Source organism: Equus przewalskii, chromosome 9, assembly GCF_037783145.1.
Source record: "Equus przewalskii isolate Varuska chromosome 9, EquPr2, whole genome shotgun sequence".
In the NCBI taxonomy this organism is placed as follows: domain Eukaryota; kingdom Metazoa; phylum Chordata; class Mammalia; order Perissodactyla; family Equidae; genus Equus; species Equus przewalskii.
The window spans coordinates 12959745-12978397 of record NC_091839.1 but is presented as its reverse complement, the minus strand read 5'-3'; the positions used below and the strand labels follow the sequence as shown (position 1 = coordinate 12978397).

The window sequence follows — 18653 nt, the reverse complement described above, 5'->3', positions numbered from 1 at the left end:
ACGGAGCTATACACTTTCCCCTCAGTGAGATGGGGGGACCAAATCCAGGACCACACCCTCCCAACATCAGAGGGACCATGTGGGCACAGCCTCTCTCCAGCTCTGGTGCTTGGGAGTCACGATGCCTATTTGCCCTCTTTCACAGGCATCTAACATGCACGGGCTTGGGGAAGGCCTAAGATGTGGTGCTGTAAGAAGGGCAGTTCACCCCCAAAGTTCCAGTTGGTCCTGAGAGGTTTGAGCCCAGAGGTGGCACTAGGTGGGGAGGCCAGTCTGCCCAGAGTACTGCGCTGTCCTCAAAGTGACCCCTGCTGCCCCCATGTGGCCTGAACCAGCACTGCAGCCAGGCCAGAAGGAGCCTTTCCTGGGTTACACCCGTCACAGCCAGCAGACAGTGCTCCTCTGGGGAAACAGATACCCACGCCCTGTGTGGAGGGATAACTGCTGGGGGTGGGAGGGTTAAGGAGCTTCCACAGCAAATGGCATCTAAGCTAGGACCAGATCACCTGAAGTTCCAGCCAGGGGAAGAGCACAGGCAAAGATTGGAGGAATGCTTTGGGTGTGCTTTGACTGTGTTGGGTAGCTGTTTCCAGAATTCTTGTTTGACCTTGCTCCTATAGGGTAGTGTTGGCAAACTGGTTTCACCTATTATGTTACTGATGGGTAGTGCCTGCCTGAAGCACCAGTGTGAGAGAAGTCTGCCTGACTGCAAGAACCAGAGTGTCTTGGTAGATTGGTGATGCCTGCCTTGGGGAGAAAAAGACACCCTGCAGAGCTGCAGGGTCACACTGATCGGGGTTGAGGTACCCAGATGGGCTAGGCCATAAAGCAGGAAACAAGACTCAGGAGCAAGAATTTAATGTGGGAAGATGGATGCTTAGGGTGTGGCCTCTGGCAAGGGGACACCCTGGCCCTGGTCTTGGGCCAGCAGACGCAGAAGCAGGGAGTGGAGGGCCCGGCAGACCGGTGTGTAGCCCAGGCGGCTCAGATGCAGGTAGTCATACATGTCATGGTGGCTGATGGTGCCATCTGAGTGTACAAAGCCAGGGTCGGCATCCAGGAAGTGGGCCCGTGGGTGGCCAGCCAATGCTGCCCGTACCAGCTCGTTTACCCGTCGGTTTTTCTCACGGAGTGGGTTAGGGTGCTGGCCCCTTGGTAGCAGGCCCTGAGGAGGGGCACCAAAAGGTGTGAGGAGACACCCTACCAGCATGTAGGTATCCTGTTCTCTGTGCCAGACTTTTTTCCACCCCCCACCACGAAGTCCCCAGCTGCAGAATACACTGGGGATGGGAAAGTGGGGGATTGGAAGGGTAGTTCCTGATACCACGTCTGAGATCTCATTCAGTAAGAACCTTCTGGGTGCCAGCCTCTTTCCAAGTATCACTCATAAAAATGTTGACATCATAGCAAAGGGTCAGTCCCTCTTTCCCAGCTAAAGTGATGGAGCCTAGATTCACCCCAGGAATGCATGACAACTTTTGACTATTTAAGTGTTTTGAGTTTGCAACACTCCCAGAATCTCCAGCAGTCCCTTGGGCAAAAGGGGTTCACTGGTCCCTGAACGCATCCTTAACTACAGCTGCTCTGAGGGGTGTAGCAAGCTTCAACACGAGATTTTGCCTGAAAGCCACTGCCCTGTGCCAAGCTGCCCAGAACTGTGCCAGCCATGGCTACACCTCAGGGGGTCCCAGACGACTACTAATCTTCCTTCCCTTCCCTCCCACCCTCTCACCAGCACCACGACCCGGGCCTGGGGCTGCCGCTGGTTCACCAGTTGCACGATGGCCTTGATGCCACCAGTCACCTGCTCTGCTGTGTGCCCGTGGTTGTTGGTACCCACCCAGACGACCACAATCTGTGGAAAGAAAGGCACGAAGAAGTGGTGAGGGGGCAGGCTAAGGGTGCTTTAGCTGCCCACCAAGACCTGCTCACCTTGGGCCGGATGTGTTCCAGCTCCCCGTTCTCCAGTCGCCACAGCACATGCTGCGTGCTGTCACCACCAATGCCAAAGTTAAGTGCATGCAGAGGAGAGAAGAGCTCCCGCCAGATCTGTGGGCAAGAAGTGGTGTGGGCACAGGGGCATAATCAGCATGGACCACCATGCTAAGTGTTAACCAAATATCATCATGGAAGAGCCTTGCTTAATGGAAGCAATCTGGTTAAATCTTACCCTGAGCAAACCCCTGTATGGTCAAACCTCCCTTTATGCAAACCTATTATAGTGTCACTTTCACGGACCCCACAGAAGCAAGACTCACTTTATGGAAACCCATTCTGCTTAGACCATGTATTGAACAGAAAGCATTACAGTTGAACCTCACTTTGAGGAAAGCCATTACGGTTTAACCTCGCTTAGTGGAAAGATATTATAATTGAGCCGCTTGGAGAAGTGCTATTACAGTTGACCTTGACTTCGTGGAAATGACTATAGCTTTGTGGAAATCCATTAGGGCTGTGCACTCCTTTAAGCAAACAATAAAGAGCCTCACCTTGGGCAATCTTCTTGTAGTGGAGCCTCATTCTAAGTCTCAGTATACACAAATTCAATCTGACAAAGCCAGGGCACACACTTCCTTCTCAGTAGAATGTTGCACTCTACACCAAGATTCTGAGTGCCCCGCGCTACCTGAGGTTATTTAGGGTACCCCATACCCTGCCTAGCCTGGGCTCTGGTCCAGGTATGTCAGTGAGGGCACAGGCCTGGGTGGGGCAGGAGGAGGGAGACGAGTCTCACCTCGCACTGGTGCATTAGCTGGACCAAGGAGTCCCCAATGAAGACGACTTCAGGCTCCTTATCTTTGCTGTCGGCCACGAACCGATGGTGCTTCGGCGATGAAAAAGGGGGAGTCAATGCCATGCGCGCTTCCGGGCCCACCCCGCCCTGCTTCCTTAGGCAGCACTACCACAACTACCCTCGGTTTCCCAAACAAGTAGTGAGAGCGGCGCGAACTAGCTGCTCTCCTGAGCGCCTCCGTCCCCTGGGGACTCCTGAGTATCGCAGGCGGGGTCGCTCACCAGGGACATCCAGCGCCCGTCGCCCTGCACGTCCTGCACTGGCGTGGGCTTGCTGGCTGGATTCTCCTCTCCGCTCATCTTGGCGCCGCTGTTCCTGCACGATGAGCGAGCGAGGTCGGCCTGGGAGGGTTCTCGGAGGAGGTGGCTCCGCCACGCCCACCCCTACCCCTCCAGGCAACAATGGACGAGCCGGACGCCCGCACTCACAGCAGAGGACGATGGCCGATCCGGGCACCGCCTCCTCTCCAGAGGGGCGGAAACCTTCACTTAGGAGGGGAGGTGGAATTGGGAGCTCTTGCTCCCCCCACAGCGGCCGCGCAGTGGGCTCGTCCGGCGCTTCCCGCCGGAGCCACCGACTCCCCGGCAACGGCGGCGGCTGGTGCACCCGGACACCGGGGGGATGGGGGAGGCGAGACCATCTAGCACCCGTGGGGGAGGAGGGAGAAACCACCCCACAGGCGTCATGGGGAGGGGCGAACTACCTGAAAGGCCGCGAGTGGGCGGGGAAAATCTAGCGCTCTTCCTTGGAGGAAGAAACCATTTGCTGTGGGACGAGAATTGTGTGGAAGGGACCACCTACTGTGGGGGGAGGGAGGGGGTGTTCCATTCACGTGTGGGGGGAGGGGAGTGAGTGGACGAGTCCATTCTTGGATCCTTTAAGGGGGTGGCTCGTACGCACCTGGCTAGCAGGGGACGCTCTCATTTTCTACTGCTGTGGGGGAGAGAAAAGGAAGATGGCAAAATCTGAAAATTGGAGGCTCAGTTGTAAAGACACCCTCTAACGCAGCGCCAGGACTTTAGTGAGCCTGTCTCCTCGTGGGCCTCCCCTGCTCAAAAACACCAGTTTTTATGGCATAAGATCTAAACTATGTCTTTGCGTTACGGACATCATAGGCCCTGCAAGGGGGGGTAGAAGAAGACGCAGAAAGAGAAAGGAAATTAGAGACGCTGCAAGGCCCAGGTCCAGCCTGGCGCCCCTCCCGCGCAGCTCATCTTGCAGATCTGTGGCCTCTAGTCCCCTCCCTAAACCCATGACAGACCAACAACTTAAGTTTGGTGCGTCTGGGCTCTGAAACCTGCATCCACAGCCAAAGCCACCTAAGGTCGCACCCCCATCTCCCACCCCAAATTGATCTCAGACCTCAAGTCTTCCCAGATTTCCCTGTTCTTGGGGACCAGATGGAGGTCCCACATCCCCCTAAATCTAGTTACATTCCTGTAGCTTCACTCCCAGATGGGACGCTTCCTATCTATTCATTCCTTCTGGGTAGGTTGATATTGAGATATAGAGATGGGTCTTACTTATTGTGTTTATGTTTTGCCTCAATCCACTTGCCTGGAACAGGGCTGACCGATAGTACCAAGTACTATGGCTGCTCACAAGTACCTGCTGAACGAATATTAAATGAATGGGTCAGATCCCAGCCCGTGTGTTGGGGGAGACAGATCCAGACATAGAGCTGGGAAAAGGATCAAGGTTGTGATTAAGGGAGATACAAAGGGCCTCGGGGGGAGGAGGAAGAGAAGGACTCTGAAGACGAGGGCTTTCTTAGTAGTATCTGAATTAGACTTTGAAAGATCATGAAGATTGGGCAAGTAATATTTCATAGGTAATATAACTTATCAGGGCATGGGGAACACCCTGGCATACCTTGATTTTAAAGTCTGAGGGGAGAAGTGTAAATGGATATGTTGGAGAGGGAGAGAGGCAGCTCCTGAAGCAAAGCTTGTGAGAAATGATCCCAGGCATTCGTTCACCAAGCGATGTTTCAAGTTAGCTGTATTGGCTCATTTCATACGGCAACCGTATGAAGGAAGTACTATTCCGAACTCCTTTTTACAGATTAGGAAACTGAGGCTCTGAGCAGTTTCACACTTTTCCAAGGTCACACAGCTCAAATGTGCCAGTCTGGGTGTTTGAACCTAGGTTAGTCTTGCTCCAGAGCCTCTAGGCTCTGGTGAAGAAGGCTCTTCATTCTCTAGGGATGAAGTCTTTTTTTAAAAAAATTTTTTTGAGGAAGATCAGCCCCGAGCTAACTGCTGCCAATCCTCTTTTTGCTGAGGAAGACTGGCCCTGAGCTAACATCCATGCCCATCTTTCTCTACTTTATACATGGGACGCCTACCACAGCATGGCTTTTGCCAAGCGATGCCATGTCCATACCTGGGATCCTAACTGGCGATCCCCAGGCCACCAAGAAGCAGAACGTGGGAAGTTAACCGCTGCGCCCCCTGCCCCAAGGGATGAAGTCTTTGACTGAGGGGACTGCCCGCACATGGGCGCTACCACAGTCCTGTCTTTCCCTTGCACCTTGCCTCATCTCACGCGCCAGACAGGAAGTTCTCCAATAGATGTCTAAACCAATCAGAATTGGGGAAGGGGGCGGGCCTAGTGGACCTCACAGCCAATTGGGGGATGGGAGATTTCTAAGGACAAATGAGAGAGGTTTCCGACAGTGAGGCTGGGGGGCGGGGCTATAACTGGCACTGTGCGCGCGCCTGGCACGCGTCCCCTGGGCCTCGTGCCGGGGTGGGGGAGTCAAAGGGCATGGGAGGGGCACGCGCATGCGCGCGGTGCGCAAGAGGCCCATCGTGAGGCCTGGAAGAGTGCTGGGCGCGTCGTGAGCTGGGGTCACCGCCGAAAAGAAGCCATTGTGTCCCACAGCCACGTGGGGTTGGCGAGGGGCGGGGTTTGTTGGGGCAAAAGAAGGTGAGGTGCCCCTGCCCCACCCTGCCGCACCAACCATACCCTACTTCTCCACCTCACCTGCCCCACCCTGCCTCGTCTCCTACCCTAGCCCCCCTACCTGCCACGACCAGGCCCCAGCCCCTGATACCTCCTCTGCCACCCTTTCTGTCCTCCTTAGGTTTTCTCCATCTGTCCAACTTCTCTACCGCTGTCTCTCTCTCCTGCCCTTCTCTCTCTACCATCTCTCTCCACCTTCCCCATTCTCCACTACCTCCTCTACCCCTGGATTTCTCCTTTGTCTAAAATCCCTTTCTGGTTCACCAGATCCCTCCAGTCTCATGATCTCTTCCCCATCTTTTACCTATTTCTTCATGTTCGTGTTCCCAGTAACCCTTTCTCTAGTTCCTGAAAAATCTTCCCGTTCACCATGATTCCCTTGACCCCACCCTACCCCTAAGACTCCTTCCCTGACCAAGCCTTTTCCCATTGCTCTCTGCCTGCTCCCTTTCTCTCATCTTGTCTCCCTGAATAGTACTCTGGCCTCACCCCAAACTATGTCCTCTTCTCACTACTCGCTTTTAGGTCCCTGACTTATCTGCATGCTGATGACCACCCTATCTTTACATTCCAGGACACCATGGATCCCCGGGGGCCAGCCTCCCGGCCTTTCCAGAGGCCTGAGAAAACTGGTCGTGTCCGTCGCAGGAAGACCAGGCGGGAGCGTAATGAGGCCCTGGTGGGCAGCCGCCGGCCATTGGTCCGTCAGGATCCTCCCTTGGCCAGTCGGGATCCACCTGTGGCCCCTAATGCCCACAAGCTCGTGGTCATAACCCAGGGCCGGCTGAGCCGGGAGCACCGGGGTCTCTTCAACCATGAGGTGAAATCTCTGGACGTGGCACGGCTACTTAGCAGTGGGTCCCTGGAGCCAGTCACTCCTGCACTCCCCATTAAGTCCTCCCCAAGCCCAGGCAGGGCCCAAGAACCAGCCCCACAGTCAAGGAGCAAGGAGAAGCAGGTGCCTGTAGGCTCGGGCCCAGGCCCACCCAGTCCCCTAGAGCTCCCTGGCTTGGGGCAGCTGCTGAAGGAGCTGCAGTGCCAGCTGATTCTGCCACAGGCCTTCCCCAGGAGGAACCTAGTGCAAGAGACCAGGGATGCCATCGTGGGCACCTTACAGGCCTGCCATGGCTGTGTGCCCGACCTTACCCTGGTGCTCCGGGACTGCCAGCCACACTTGCCAGGTGAGCCCTCCTCCTGCCCCCTGTGCTCTTGTTCCCTTTGTTTGCTCTAGCTCAGCTGTCCCTGTGCTTTTTTCCTCTGTGCCAGGGACCAAGCCTGGGGGCCCTGAGAGACGAAGGATGACACCCTCCTGGATCAACAACCCTGAGCAGGCCGCAGGGGAGGGGAGGCAGAAGAGGCGACAGGGGACAAAGGAGCTCACCTTCACCATGTCTAACTCCTCCAGCACTCCCGCTATACACAGAGTGAGCTTGGCACCACCAAAAGGTCCCTGGACACCCCCCTTACCCTCCTTGCCTTCACCATCCGCAGCGGCCTGGGGTCCCCCAACAGCCTTTGACCTGCTGAAAAGCATCTGGCTGGTAGCCACACCACCCCCTCCCCGGCCCAGGGTGGTTGGCCCACCACAGCCCCTGCCTCAGCCACCATCACCCTTGTTGTCCCAAACCTCTGCCCTGGACTGGAGCCCCGCCTCCCCTGCCCCACTGCCTAGCCTCTCCTGGGTGGTGGCCCAGAGCAGCCCAGAGGCCTGGTCCTTCCCACCCATGAGACTGTACTGAGGGGGCTGAGGCTGGGCTGGGAGCAGGAATCCCACAATCCTAATCATCTCAATAAAGTACCTTCTTCATGGTCTTGATTTTCGGTGAGTGGCTGACCCAGGAGAGCAGTTTTCCTTAGCTCTGAGTTCTGGGTCCAAGATGGAAAGGAAGGTAATATTGTCACCTTCCTAGGGCCTGAGGGGTCAGCAGGCTGGAGAAACTTGGGGCTTTAGTTAGTCCAACACATCTACCCACGGAGGCCACCTATGTGCCCAACTCTGAGCTCTGATGATGCTGGGGCCCCAGAGTGAGTGACATAGGCTCTGTCCCTAGGAGACTCCCAGTCCAGTGGTAGTTACAGAGAGTCCCAGCCCCAGTGGTTGCATAAGAGAGAGAGAGAGGTGCAGGGGCTGAAGGAGTCAGAGGAGGGAGTGGTGACTGTGCCCTGGTGATGAGCGAGGTCTTCATAAAGGAGCTGACACAGACCCTTGTGTTTTTCAAGATTGGTAGAAACTTGCCAATAGAGGAGGAAAAGAACATTTCAGGCAAGAAGAACAGCATGTGCAAGGCCTGGAGGAGGGTGAATAGGATATATGGGACCATTTTCCTTCGGCCCATATCTCTAGGCTATGCTGGGATCTAGACTGAGTCACGTCTGGGCCCTGTCCTTGAGAGGCTCCTGGTCTGCTGGGCACAGGAAGAGTGTGCAGGATCAGGGCAGGAATAGCAGATGAGGCCTGGATCTGGCCCACAGACTTTTTTCTTTGGCCCATGATATATTTTAAATTTTTGAATTAATTGCCTACTGTTACAAATCAGACAGTTTGCCTTTAAAAAAAGATTGCATTTCTGGCTTCTCTCAGGGGAAAAAAAAAAAAAAAGAAAAGGATCTGGCAGCAGACCTACTATCCCTCCTGGCAACAACTAGCTCAAGCCAAGTAGCAGAGGGCCCTTTCTCATGGGGCCCACATTCTCCCTTGAAGGTGTTTCACAGACTTGGCCCCTTGCCTTAGAAAGGTTTTTAAATGGTATTTTGAGGGGCAGCAAGTCTTCTGCAGTGAAAGGGGAGGAATGAAGCTAGAAATGTTTGTTGAAATCTATCAGGAAAATCCAGCTGAGGGGCTTGGACTTGACTCTGTAAGGCCTTTCCAGGGCTCCCCATTGCCTACTGGGTAACCATAAGGCCAGTGCCAGTGTGGAGGGGACTGGCCTGGGAGATCACCTAGCTATGATTTGGCTGTGGTGTTATGGGGGAGGAAGTGGCAAAGCTGAGATTGAACCCAAGCAACTGATTTCAGAGTCTGCTCATGGGCTTCTCACCACACCACCTGTCTGCCTCAGGGCAACCCCAGTTCACACCCTGGTAAACAGTGACAGGACAGGGTCAGGTAGCAGGGTGTAGTGGTTGTGGCTGAGGGCTCTCTGCAACCTCTGTTTTGTGTGCCCAGAACAAGTGGTTTGCCCCTTCTGTGTCTCTGTGGGCACTTCACAAAGTGAAGGGATCTGGAACGCTGGCAACTCGAGAGGACCCAGCTGGGGATGCCTGGCATGGGGGCAGGGATAAGCAATCAAAGAGCAATTTGGGGGCTAAGTTGGGGGAGGTCAGGACAGAGTTGGGGTCTAGGGATTGTGGGCTGTCCCGGAGATGGCAGTCGGGAGGAGGTACGACTTGGGGGAATGTGAGTTCACTTTGGGACGGGGAGCCGGAGGTATCAGCGAGACTCCCAGAGGGGAGGACTGGGGCTGGGGCGGAGAGGAGAGGATGGGAAAGGGGCGTCTCCTTTAACAGGGATTGGGAAGGGGCCAGGCCGGGCCATCCTGAGGAGGGGGCGGAGAGCGCGGCGCCCGGCGGCCCCTTTAATCGGGGGCGCGCGCAAGCCGGCCCGCGCGCTCTCGCCGCCGTCGCCGGGCCGGAGCGGGAGCTGGAGCGGAGCCGGAGCCGGGGCCGGGGCCGGGGCCGGAGCGGGCGGAATGGAGCCCCCGCGCGCGCCCGCTCTGCGCCTCCTGCTGCCGCCACTGCTGCTCTTGCTGCTGCCACTGCCCCCCCGCGCCCGGGCCAAGTACGTGCGGGGCAACCTCAGCTCCAAGGAGGTGAGCGCGCCAGGCCCTCCCCTACCACCCATCGGGCCCCCAGGGGACGAGAAGGAGGGGAGAGGGAAGGATGCCGCCGCGCCCCCTGCCACCCCTCCCGGACGGACCCTGGGAGCCACTGGGGAGGTGGGGCCGGGGGCAATGGGGGACTGGGTCAGGGTTGGGTATAGGGGGGCCATGGGTTTGAGACTGACTCAGGGGGGTTGTAGGAGGGACACTGAGGTCAGAGCTGGGCAGGGAGTGGGGCCGGGTTGGGAGAGTCTGAGTTTGGGGTGGGGGTGGGGGGACGCCGCGGTGGTGCTGAAGGGACAGCACTTTTCACTCCGCAGCGAGCCTGGAGTCCACACTCCTGCTCAGGACCAGGAGAGGGCCGTTTGGAATATTCCTCAGCACGGATGGTCTCTGGGACCACCGTGGGGGCATGTGTGTGGATAACTGGGGGGATGCCAATCAGATGGTGTCTGGGACGAAGGTGGCCGGGATGGGGATCTGGCTCTCCAGGGTCTTTCTCAGGGTGCCTAGCAAATGGAAGAAGTGTTTGAGGGGAGGGGAGGAAACTTGGGGGACATCTGAGGCAGGAATCCTGGACCCAAGGTGAAGGGATCATGGAAGAATTTTGGAGGTGACTTGGTCCCCTTATGCTTCTTGGGAAACTGGGTACTGGAGGGTAGGGAAGAAAAGTTGGGGGTCTATGGAGTTGAGGAGAGTTCTTGAAGGACTCCGAAGAGGGTCTGACTGGGCCCCTCTTCCAGGACTGGGTGTTCCTGACGAGATTTTGCTTCCTCTCGGATTATGGCCGACTGGACTTCCGTTTCCGATATCCTGAGGTGAGCCTACCCCAACCATTCCTCCCGCTGAGGCTGGATACTCCCTTGGCCTCCCAAGGCAAGGGCTGCCCCAGCTCCCTGCACTCCCCCAAACCCTGAAATCTCTGGGTCTACAGGCCAAGTGCTGTCAGAACATCCTCCTCTATTTTGATGACCCATCCCAGTGGCCAGCCGTGTACAAGGCAGGGGACAAGGTGAAGGCTGTGAGGAGGGTATCTGGGAGGAGGGAGAAGGTCAAGGCTGGCCAGAGAGCAACCATGTCCCTGCCTTCTCCAGGACTGCCTGGCCAAGGAATCAGTGATTAGGCCGGAGAACAACCAGGTCATCAACCTCACCACCCAGTATGCTTGGTCAGGCTGTCAGGTATGGGCCCAGCCTGGGGGAGTGGGCAGGTGCTGAAGGTCAGAGGCCTGGGAATGGCACAGAGGAGCTCAGCCTTCTACTCTCTACTCCCCAGGTGGTGTCAGAGGAGGGGACGCGCTACCTGAGTTGCTCCAGCGGCCGAAGTTTCCGTTCAGTGCGTGAAAGGTGGTGGTACATTGCACTCAGCAAGTGTGGGGTAAGGGTCTGGGCTGGCCACCTGGGCCTTCTCCTCCTTGCCTTGCTGCTGAGCCCCTACTTGCCTAGAGCCCCCCTTAGGCCTCCACACTCCCTACAGGGAGATGGGCTGCAGCTGGAGTACGAGATGGTCCTCACCAATGGCAAGTCCTTCTGGACACGACATTTCTCGGCTGATGAATTTGGTGAGCATATGGGGACCCAGAAGCCAGGATCTTTGTGGGAGCCCACAGCTGGGTGCCTGCTGAGGGACACCCAGCCTGACTGAACAGTTTTCTCCTTCCACCAAATCGGTAGGGATCCTGGAGACAGATGTGACTTTCCTCCTCATCTTTATCCTCATCTTCTTCCTCTCCTGTTACTTTGGATGTGAGTACAGCACATGGTGGGGGTAGTTAGAAGATATTGGGGGGGGCAAGGTTGGGGGAGATGAGCTGCTTTCCCTTCCTGTCTGTGAACGACCTTCCCTACCCCTCTTCCAGATTTGCTAAAAGGTCGTCAGTTGCTCCACACAACTTATAAAATGTTCATGGCTGCAGCAGGAGTGGAGGGTGAGGTTTTGAGTATCCTAACTTTTGAGTTCTGTGAGGAGGGACCTGCGGCCCAGATACCTGGGTACTGGGAGAGGAGGGCCGGGGGCCTGGACTCCTGGGTCTGAGGGAGGAGGGGCTGGGGGCCCAGATTCCTGGGTCTAAGGGAGGAGGGGCTGGGGACCTGGACTCCTGGGTCTGAGGGAGGAGGGGCTGGGGGCCCAGATTCCTGGGTCTGAGGGAGGAGGGGCTGGGGACCTGGACTCCTGGGTCTGAGGGAGGAGGGGCTGGGAGCCCAGATTCCTGGGTCTGAGGGAGGAGGGGCTGGGGACCTGGACTCCTGGGTCTGGGGGAGGAGGGGCTGGGGGCCCAGATTCCTGGGTCTGAGGGAGGAGGGGCTGGAGGCCTGGACCCCTGGGTCTGAGGGAGGAGGGGCTGGGGGCCTGGACCCCTGGGTCTGAGGGAGGAGGGGCTGGGGGCCCAGATTCCTGGGTCTGAGGGAGGAGGGGCTGGGGACCTGGACTCCAGAGTCTCCTAAGAAGTCGGTGGGAGTAAATGGTCTAGAATCCTGACAGGGATGAAGGAGGGGTTCTGGCCATATGGGTCATAGTGCTAGGGAACAGTGATGCTCCAAAGCTGGTTTCTGTCCTTTCCTTTCTCTGCCCATCCTCCCCTCAGTCCTGAGCCTCCTGTTTTTCTGCATCTACTGGGGCCAGTATGCCACTGATGGCATTGGCAACGAGAGTCTGAAGATCTTGGGTGAGAATGAGGTGGGCTGGGGAGGGTGCCCGGGCTCCTCTCCGAGCTGCATCTGAGCCACTGTCTCCTCCCTTTTCTCAGCCAAGCTGCTCTTCTCCTCCAGCTTCCTCATCTTCCTGCTGATGCTCATCCTTCTGGGGAAGGGATTCACGGTGACACGGTGCCCAGGCTGGGGTGGGAGGGAGTGCTGGGGGGTGGCTGGGCTAGGGAGTGGGGCAGGGGGACAGGTCTGGGGAGTGGCTGCCCCCTCCTCCCTGACAGACCCCACCCCTGCTGTCTCCCCTCATGGCCTACCGCCAGGGGCCGCATCAGCCATTCGGGCTCCGTGAAGTTGTCTGTCTACATGACGTTGTACACCCTTACCCACGTGGTGCTGCTCATCTATGAGGCTGAGGTGTGTCCTACCTGCCACTGCCCAGGCCCTGCCCTCCCTTCCCACCCCTCCAAGCTTTTGGTGGCCTCCTCCACCTGTCTGCTAGCCCTTCCCCACATCCACTAGTCCTGGCTCTCTCTCTCTGCAGTTTTCTGCTTTCCCATCTGTCAAAGTGCATTCCTCCCCTCTTCACCATCTCTGAGTAGCTTCCTTCCTCCTCCCTCTGCCTCTCACTGTCTGTCACATTTGTGCTCAACGTCGTGACTAAGAATTCAAGGGTTACACAGACTAGGTCTCCCACTTCCCAGCTGGCTGACCTTGGGTGATGGCCCCCCTCTCTGGGCCTTTTTCCCCCTCTGTAAAATTAGAAAGGTCTTACCCACTCCAGGGGGCCTCCTCTAATGCTCTTTTTTTTTATGCTCTCAGGAGCGATCAGGATTTTTTTATTTTATTTTATTTTTTTTGAGGAAGATTAGCCCTGAGCTAACTACTGCCAATCCTCCTCTTTTTGCTGAGGAAGACTGGCCCTGAGCTAACATCCGTGCCCATCTTCCTCTACTTTATATGTGGGATGCCTACCACAGCATGGCTTTTGCCAAGCGGTGCCATGTCTGCACCTGGGATCTGAACCAGTGAACCCTGGGCAGCCGAGAAGCAGAACGTGTGCACTTAACCACTGTGCCACTGGGCTGGCCCCCTCTAATGCTTTATAACACCTGTGGTTTTGGCCAAAAGGCTCCCTCTTAGCCTCAGTTTCCCCCTCTGTGAAGTGGGGTGATAATAAGATCCAGCTCATTGAGTGCCAGTGGAAAAGTTCACATGTGGTTGTTTAGCCCTGTGTTGGGCCCACAGTAGTGGATGTATTCTCTTCCTCTCTTTTTTACCCTCTCTCTGTACCTCTATATGATTCTATCTCCATCCCTTGCTCTCCCGCTGCCTGTGTCCTGACCAAGTCCCTCTGGCCCCCTGGATGCCCAGGGGTGGGGTCTGGAGGGCAGGAGGCCAGGGCTATGAGGAACCCTCTCCCTTGGGTCCAGTTCTTTGACCCGGGCCAGGTACTGTACACGTATGAGTCGCCGGCGGGCTACGGGCTCATTGGGCTGCAGGTGGCAGCTTACGTGTGGTTCTGCTACGCCGTGCTCATCTCCTTGCGCCACTTCCCGGAGAAGCAGCCTTTTTACGTGCCCTTCTTTGCTGCCTACACCCTCTGGTGAGATGTGCTGGGCCCCCAATCTGTCCCTGCCTCCCAGGGCTCCCCAGAAATGGCTATCCCCAATTCAGACCCTCCTCAGTGAGGCAGATGGGCTTTCAAGTCAGGCAGCTGTCACCAGAGTCTGCCACTTACTCACTTTGTGACTTGGAAAAAATTACTTTCCCAAAGTGAAAGAGAGTGCCTCAGGTTGCTTACCCATGGAGAAAGGCTGTTAAGAGTATCTCCTGCAGACGGTTATCTTGACCATGCACAGGGCAGTATATGGGGGCTTTGTGTCAGTAAATGTTCAATAAAAGCTAGTTGTAATTTTTATCGTTCAACATAACATAGCAGTAAAGTAGGTGGCTTCCAAGCCAGACTGCCTGGGTTCAGATCCCAGTTATAAACTTGTAAACCATTGTGACCTCACGCAAGTCAATTAACTTCTCTCTGCCTCAGTTTCCTCACCTATTTCATGGGGATGAAAACTGTAACTCCCTCATAGTCACTGTGAGAGTTAAATGAGTTTATATATATGAAATGCTTAGAAACAGGTCTAGCATGCAGTAAGTTCTTAATTGTTATTATCATATGTTAACTCATTCTTCAAACATCTATTGATTTTCTATCAGGCGCCAGGATTTGGGGTGGGGTGGAACTGAGTTAAATTCAACCTAGTCCTTGCCCCTCACAATTTCCCAGGCCAGTGCAATTCCTGCCCTCTTTTAACCTCTGCCTTCTGAAGGTCACACTGGCTTCCCTCCTTTGGGACCCGCCTGGGGCCTGTGTTTATGCATGGCAGGGGAGTTGGGGCTACCAGGTGGGGTAGAGGGCAGGGGCAGTGTCTCTACCCACCCAATACCTCTCCTTCAGGTTCTTTGCGGTTCCCATCATGGCCCTGATTGCCAACTTTGGGATCCCCAAGTGGGCCCGGGAGAAGATTGTTAACGGCATCCAGCTGGGTATCCATTTGTATGCCCATGGCGTGTTCCTGGTGAGGATGGGCATCCAGGTGGGGGTGGGAAACCGATGGGCAGAGGATGCATGAGGCTCCTTATCCCTGACTTGCGTGAACCTTCTGTTCTGAGCTCTTGATCCATTTCCTTTACTTTATCTCTTGTATCATTCAACAGACACTTATTTAAGAGAGCCTGCTAGTTCCTGCAGGCTACTCTACTGTGTTCCCCCAGAGTCCACCCTATTCTATTCCTCTCTCCCATCTTGTGTCCTGGTCTCTTCTCCCAACCCCACCCTCTTTCTTTGTCCCCCTCTCCATTCCCATTCCTGTCTGTGTTTGCAGATTCTCACATTGTCCTTGTGTATCCCCACTGCCTTCCCCAAGCTTCTTGGTCTCTACTTCACCCTTCCCCCACACATCCTCCCATCTCTGCTGCTCCATCAGAGGCCATTGTCCAGGAAGAAGCAGCTGGGGTGGGCCTGGCTGGGGCTCCAGGGGGCCTGGATCTGATTGGCATCAGGAGGACCAGCACCAAACCTCTTTGCCCTGGTTCACATCCTATCTGGCCTTCTGGGTGACAGTTATTATATTCATTCCTTCATCCATCCATCAATCATTCAGTGGGCACCTATCTTGAATCAGCCTCTGCTTCATGTTAGGAACCATATGCATTTATCCCTGCCCTCTTTTTTGATTATCAGAGCAGCCCCAGGAAAGGGGATGGATAACAGCCATTGAACCCACTATACAGACAGGGGAAGCTAATGCCTAGAGAGGGGAGGCTACCTGCCAGGGCTTCATGGCCTTTGGTGGCAGGGCGGGGACTTTGAACCCAGTCCTTCTCCAGCAGACCACAAGATCTGGCATAAGAGGAAGCCAGACAGGGAAATAGGCATCACTGAGGGCCCCAGCTCCTGTCCCCAGGGGTCCACCATGTGCATTGAGGGAGGGGGCTAGGTCCTCCATCTTCTACCCCAGAGTCTGACTTAGGTACAGACTCACCTTCCTGGGACAGTCCATCTTGAGGCTCTGGAGGAAGTCAGAAAAGGACAGAGAGTAGAGAAACACCGAGAACCCACCATGTGCCAGGTTCTGCACCAGTGGTTTTCATATCCACCCTCTCTCTCCTCATCTTTCCAAGTAGGCACTGCAATGCCTTTTCCCCAGTGAGGCTCAGGGAGTTTAATCAACGTGCCCCAGATCCCACACTTGGTGAGCTGTGAGGCGGGGAGGTGGAGTGCAGGCTCAGAACGCCAAACGCAGTGCCCTTTCTGCAATATTTCACCTTCAGCCAGTTTCCTTCCTAAAAATGCTCACGTTAGCTCAGCACAGCTCCACCTCTTGGCATTCCACTGCTCATTGGTTTCAGCTCCTTGTTCACTTACTCAGCACAACCTTAGAAGGCTCCCCTGTGTAGTGCTCAAGTCACACCCAGTCCCTGCCCTCATGGTCTACCAGACTAACTGGGGAGACATCTCTACATTCAACCAATATTTATTGAAAGCCTTTATGTGCCAGACACATTCTAGAAGATATCGGGGATTCTGCAGGGAACAGAACAGTCAGGTTCCTGCCCTCATGGAGCTAACATTCTAGAGTCTATCAGTTGCTGTCTAATTGAACTTTCTGTGTTTATGAAAATGTTCTATAATTTGTGCTGTCCAGTGTGATAGCTACTAACCACATGTGGCTATTGAGCACTTCAATGTGGTGAGTGTGACTGAGAAACAAAAATTTTAGTTTAATTTTGATTTAAATTTAAATAGCCACACGTGGCTAATGGCGATCATACTGGACAGTGCAGGACACTGAAGCTTAACCAGTCAGTGATAATTCAGTGATCAGGGCTCTGATGGAGGAAGCATCGGCAGAGTAATGAGTTGTGATGGAGGAAAAAGGTCAGAGCCCAGTGCACTGTGAGAGCCTAGAGGAGGAGCCTAGTCCAGTTGAAGAGTCTCAGGGACGGGTGGAGGTCGTCAAGTGAGGAATCATTAGGAACCGCTGGGGCCTGGACCGTGCTTCTCCAACCTGCGCCCGCCCCTCGCCCCAGATCATGACACGCCCATCGGCCGCCAACAAGAACTTCCCGTACCACGTGCGCACGTCGCAGATCGCCTCAGCCGCGGCCCCGGGCCCGGGAGGGAGCGAATCCGCGGACAAGACCTTCCCGCAGCACGTCTATGGGAACGTGACGTTCATCAGCGACTCGGTGCCCAACTTCACGGAGCTCTTCTCCATCCCCCCGCCCGCCTCCTCCGTAAGCCCCGCGCCCCCGGCGCCCGAGGAGCTGCTGGCGCCGCCCCTGGAGTACCTGACCCCGCTCCCGGCCCCGCCGCCGCCCCCCGGGCCCAAGCGCCTGAGCCCGCCCCCTGCCTTTCGCACGCCCCGCGTCCCAAAGCCGCGCCGCGACTTTCCCCAGGCGCCCGCGCCCACCCTGCCGGACTGGGTCCTGGCGCTGTTGTGCACGCCCCCGCAGACGCCACGCGCCGTGCCCCCGCCGCCGGCCTTCTGCGGCTCCCCCCCACTTTCCCGGCCGCCGCCGGAGTTCGCCCGGCGCGCCCCGACGCCGCCCCCAGAGTACCTAGCCCCGCTGCCTAGGCGCCCCGCCACCCACTCCTTCCCTGACTGACACATTCGCCCACACCTCGGGAGGGGGGCGTCCTCTGGGGGGAGGGGGACGGGCCTTCGGGGCCGCATCTGCCCCCCGTGGGTCCCGGACGGCGTCTGACCCTGACCCCCCTCCCAGGCCGGGAAGCAGGTGGAGGAGACGGCGGTGGCGGCGGCGGTGGCCCCGAGGGGCCGCGTGGTGACCACGGCCGATCCGGGCGCGGCCTCCCCGCCCCCTCCCGCTCGGTTCCCCAAGGCGGCCGACCCGAGCTGGGATGGCCCGACGCCGCCCTACCAGCCGCTCGTGCCCCAGACGGCGGCGCCGCACACCGGCTTCACCGAATACTTCAGCATGCACACGGCCGGGGGCCCCGCACCCCCGGTCTGAGCACCCCTGCCCGCCCCTGCCCCAAGGGCCGCGCGCCGGGCCCCGGCCGGGCTCCAGACCCCCGCTCTATCCTGGCCCCAGGGCTCGGCTATTCCGGGCCTTCCCGACCCTCCCCACCCCGCACGCCCAGGTAGGGGTGCGTAGTGTCCAGCTCCCGCCCCCTCCTCCCCCCCCCGACTCTTGTGCCAAACGGTCCCGCGGGAGCCGCTGTCCCCGTCCCCTCCCTCAGCCCCTGCCCCGAGCGGCGCCGGATTCTGGGCTCCCGCTGTTCCGAGACCTTCGGCCCCCTGGCCCCCTCCGAGACCTCTGACCCGCTGGACCCTGGGACACCAGTGACGATCGCCGGGACCCTGCTTGTGACTCTCCAGGACTCTGCGACCCTGAGCCACTGCTCCCGGGACGGATATTGTGGTCTCGACGCTGAAACCTTCCCTTGGATCTCTATGACTTCGGACCCGTGCTCTGTCCACCCCTATTTCCATCCCAGAGGCCCTCCCTCAGGTCCCTGGCAGAAAGATTTTTTTCCCCCTTCTTGCCAAAATAAAGAGGATTCGTTGAGTTTTTATTTATAAGATGGCCTCTTTTACATCTTGATGGTGCTCAGAGGCCGAGGTGAGCAAGAACCGCTCCAGGCTCGGGACCTCAGTGTGTCCATCTGTGAAACGGCATTTTGGGAGGGGACTACATAATCTGACCTTTCGTTAACCCAGAATCTGGGAGCAATGAAGATATAAATCATGTAGCGGAGCCCTCTTACTGTATGGCTCCTTTATTTTTACCTTCACTTTCCCAGTCAGAGCTAGAGGCGCCCTCCAGTGGTACGTGCTTTGGTCAGCCACCTGCATCCCGAGTTTCGGTTAGGATTTTAGCACTGCGCATGTGTAATTTCTC

The 18653-nt window shown here is 56.7% G+C and overlaps 3 protein-coding genes across 13 annotated transcripts; 2 read left to right on the top strand and 1 right to left on the bottom strand.

Annotated features, from left to right (window-relative positions):
- Positions 1-842: 842 nt before the first annotated feature.
- On the bottom strand, positions 843-18621 carry PAFAH1B3 (platelet activating factor acetylhydrolase 1b catalytic subunit 3). Of its 4 annotated transcripts, none has more exons than XM_070557997.1 (8): positions 18542-18621; positions 4318-4405; positions 3223-3727; positions 3016-3109; positions 2735-2824; positions 1933-2049; positions 1733-1855; positions 843-1165 (listed from the first exon to the last, which is right to left on the bottom strand). In XM_070557997.1, the coding sequence occupies exons 4-8, from the start codon at positions 3091-3093 to the stop codon at positions 878-880; spliced, it is 696 nt and encodes a 231-aa protein (XP_070414098.1). In that variant the 5' UTR covers positions 3094-3109; positions 3223-3727; positions 4318-4405; positions 18542-18621; the 3' UTR covers positions 843-877. The 4 variants fall into 4 exon arrangements, with proteins under 4 accessions (XP_070414098.1, XP_008530244.1, XP_008530245.1 ...); XM_008532022.2 differs by lacking the exon at positions 18542-18621 and adding an exon at positions 5180-5339; XM_008532023.2 differs by lacking the exons at positions 4318-4405; positions 18542-18621 and having other exon boundaries at positions 3498-3598.
- On the top strand, positions 5480-7570 carry PRR19 (proline rich 19). Of its 2 annotated transcripts, XM_070557991.1 has the most exons (3): positions 5480-5725; positions 6336-6942; positions 7028-7570. In XM_070557991.1, the coding sequence occupies exons 2-3, from the start codon at positions 6342-6344 to the stop codon at positions 7498-7500; spliced, it is 1074 nt and encodes a 357-aa protein (XP_070414092.1). In that variant the 5' UTR covers positions 5480-5725; positions 6336-6341; the 3' UTR covers positions 7501-7570. The 2 variants fall into 2 exon arrangements, with proteins under 2 accessions (XP_070414092.1, XP_008530247.1); XM_008532025.2 differs by lacking the exon at positions 5480-5725 and having other exon boundaries at positions 5749-6942.
- On the top strand, positions 9373-18334 carry TMEM145 (transmembrane protein 145). 7 transcript variants are annotated; one of them, XM_070557975.1, is made up of 16 exons: positions 9373-9570; positions 10323-10397; positions 10514-10591; positions 10674-10760; positions 10855-10956; positions 11056-11140; positions 11253-11324; positions 11438-11506; positions 12164-12244; positions 12326-12404; positions 12545-12638; positions 13655-13827; positions 14683-14803; positions 16818-17024; positions 17514-17892; positions 17992-18334. In XM_070557975.1, the coding sequence occupies exons 1-15, from the start codon at positions 9451-9453 to the stop codon at positions 17760-17762; spliced, it is 1692 nt and encodes a 563-aa protein (XP_070414076.1). In that variant the 5' UTR covers positions 9373-9450; the 3' UTR covers positions 17763-17892; positions 17992-18334. The 7 variants fall into 7 exon arrangements, with proteins under 7 accessions (XP_070414076.1, XP_070414077.1, XP_070414081.1 ...); XM_070557976.1 differs by lacking the exon at positions 17514-17892; XM_070557980.1 differs by lacking the exons at positions 13655-13827; positions 14683-14803.
- Positions 18622-18653: the final 32 nt, after the last annotated feature.

Excerpts from the sequence above, each read along its gene's own strand:
- PAFAH1B3 (XM_070557997.1), bottom strand. The coding sequence starts at position 3,093 with ATGAGCGGAGAGGAGAATCCAGCCAGCAAGCCCACGCCAGTGCAGGAC. Across the intron at positions 1,856-1,932 it reads TGGAACACATCCGGCCCAAG|ATTGTGGTCGTCTGGGTGGG; the intron begins GTGAGCAGGTCT and ends TTCTTTCCACAG. Across the intron at positions 1,166-1,732 it reads AGGCCCGGGTCGTGGTGCTG|GGCCTGCTACCAAGGGGCCA; the intron begins GTGAGAGGGTGG and ends GCCCCTCCTCAG.
- PRR19 (XM_070557991.1), top strand. The coding sequence starts at position 6,342 with ATGGATCCCCGGGGGCCAGCCTCCCGGCCTTTCCAGAGGCCTGAGAAA. Across the intron at positions 6,943-7,027 it reads CTGCCAGCCACACTTGCCAG|GGACCAAGCCTGGGGGCCCT; the intron begins GTGAGCCCTCCT and ends CCTCTGTGCCAG.
- TMEM145 (XM_070557973.1), top strand. The coding sequence starts at position 9,451 with ATGGAGCCCCCGCGCGCGCCCGCTCTGCGCCTCCTGCTGCCGCCACTG. Across the intron at positions 10,398-10,513 it reads TCCGTTTCCGATATCCTGAG|GCCAAGTGCTGTCAGAACAT; the intron begins GTGAGCCTACCC and ends CTGGGTCTACAG. Across the intron at positions 11,507-12,163 it reads GGCTGCAGCAGGAGTGGAGG|TCCTGAGCCTCCTGTTTTTC; the intron begins GTGAGGTTTTGA and ends TCCTCCCCTCAG.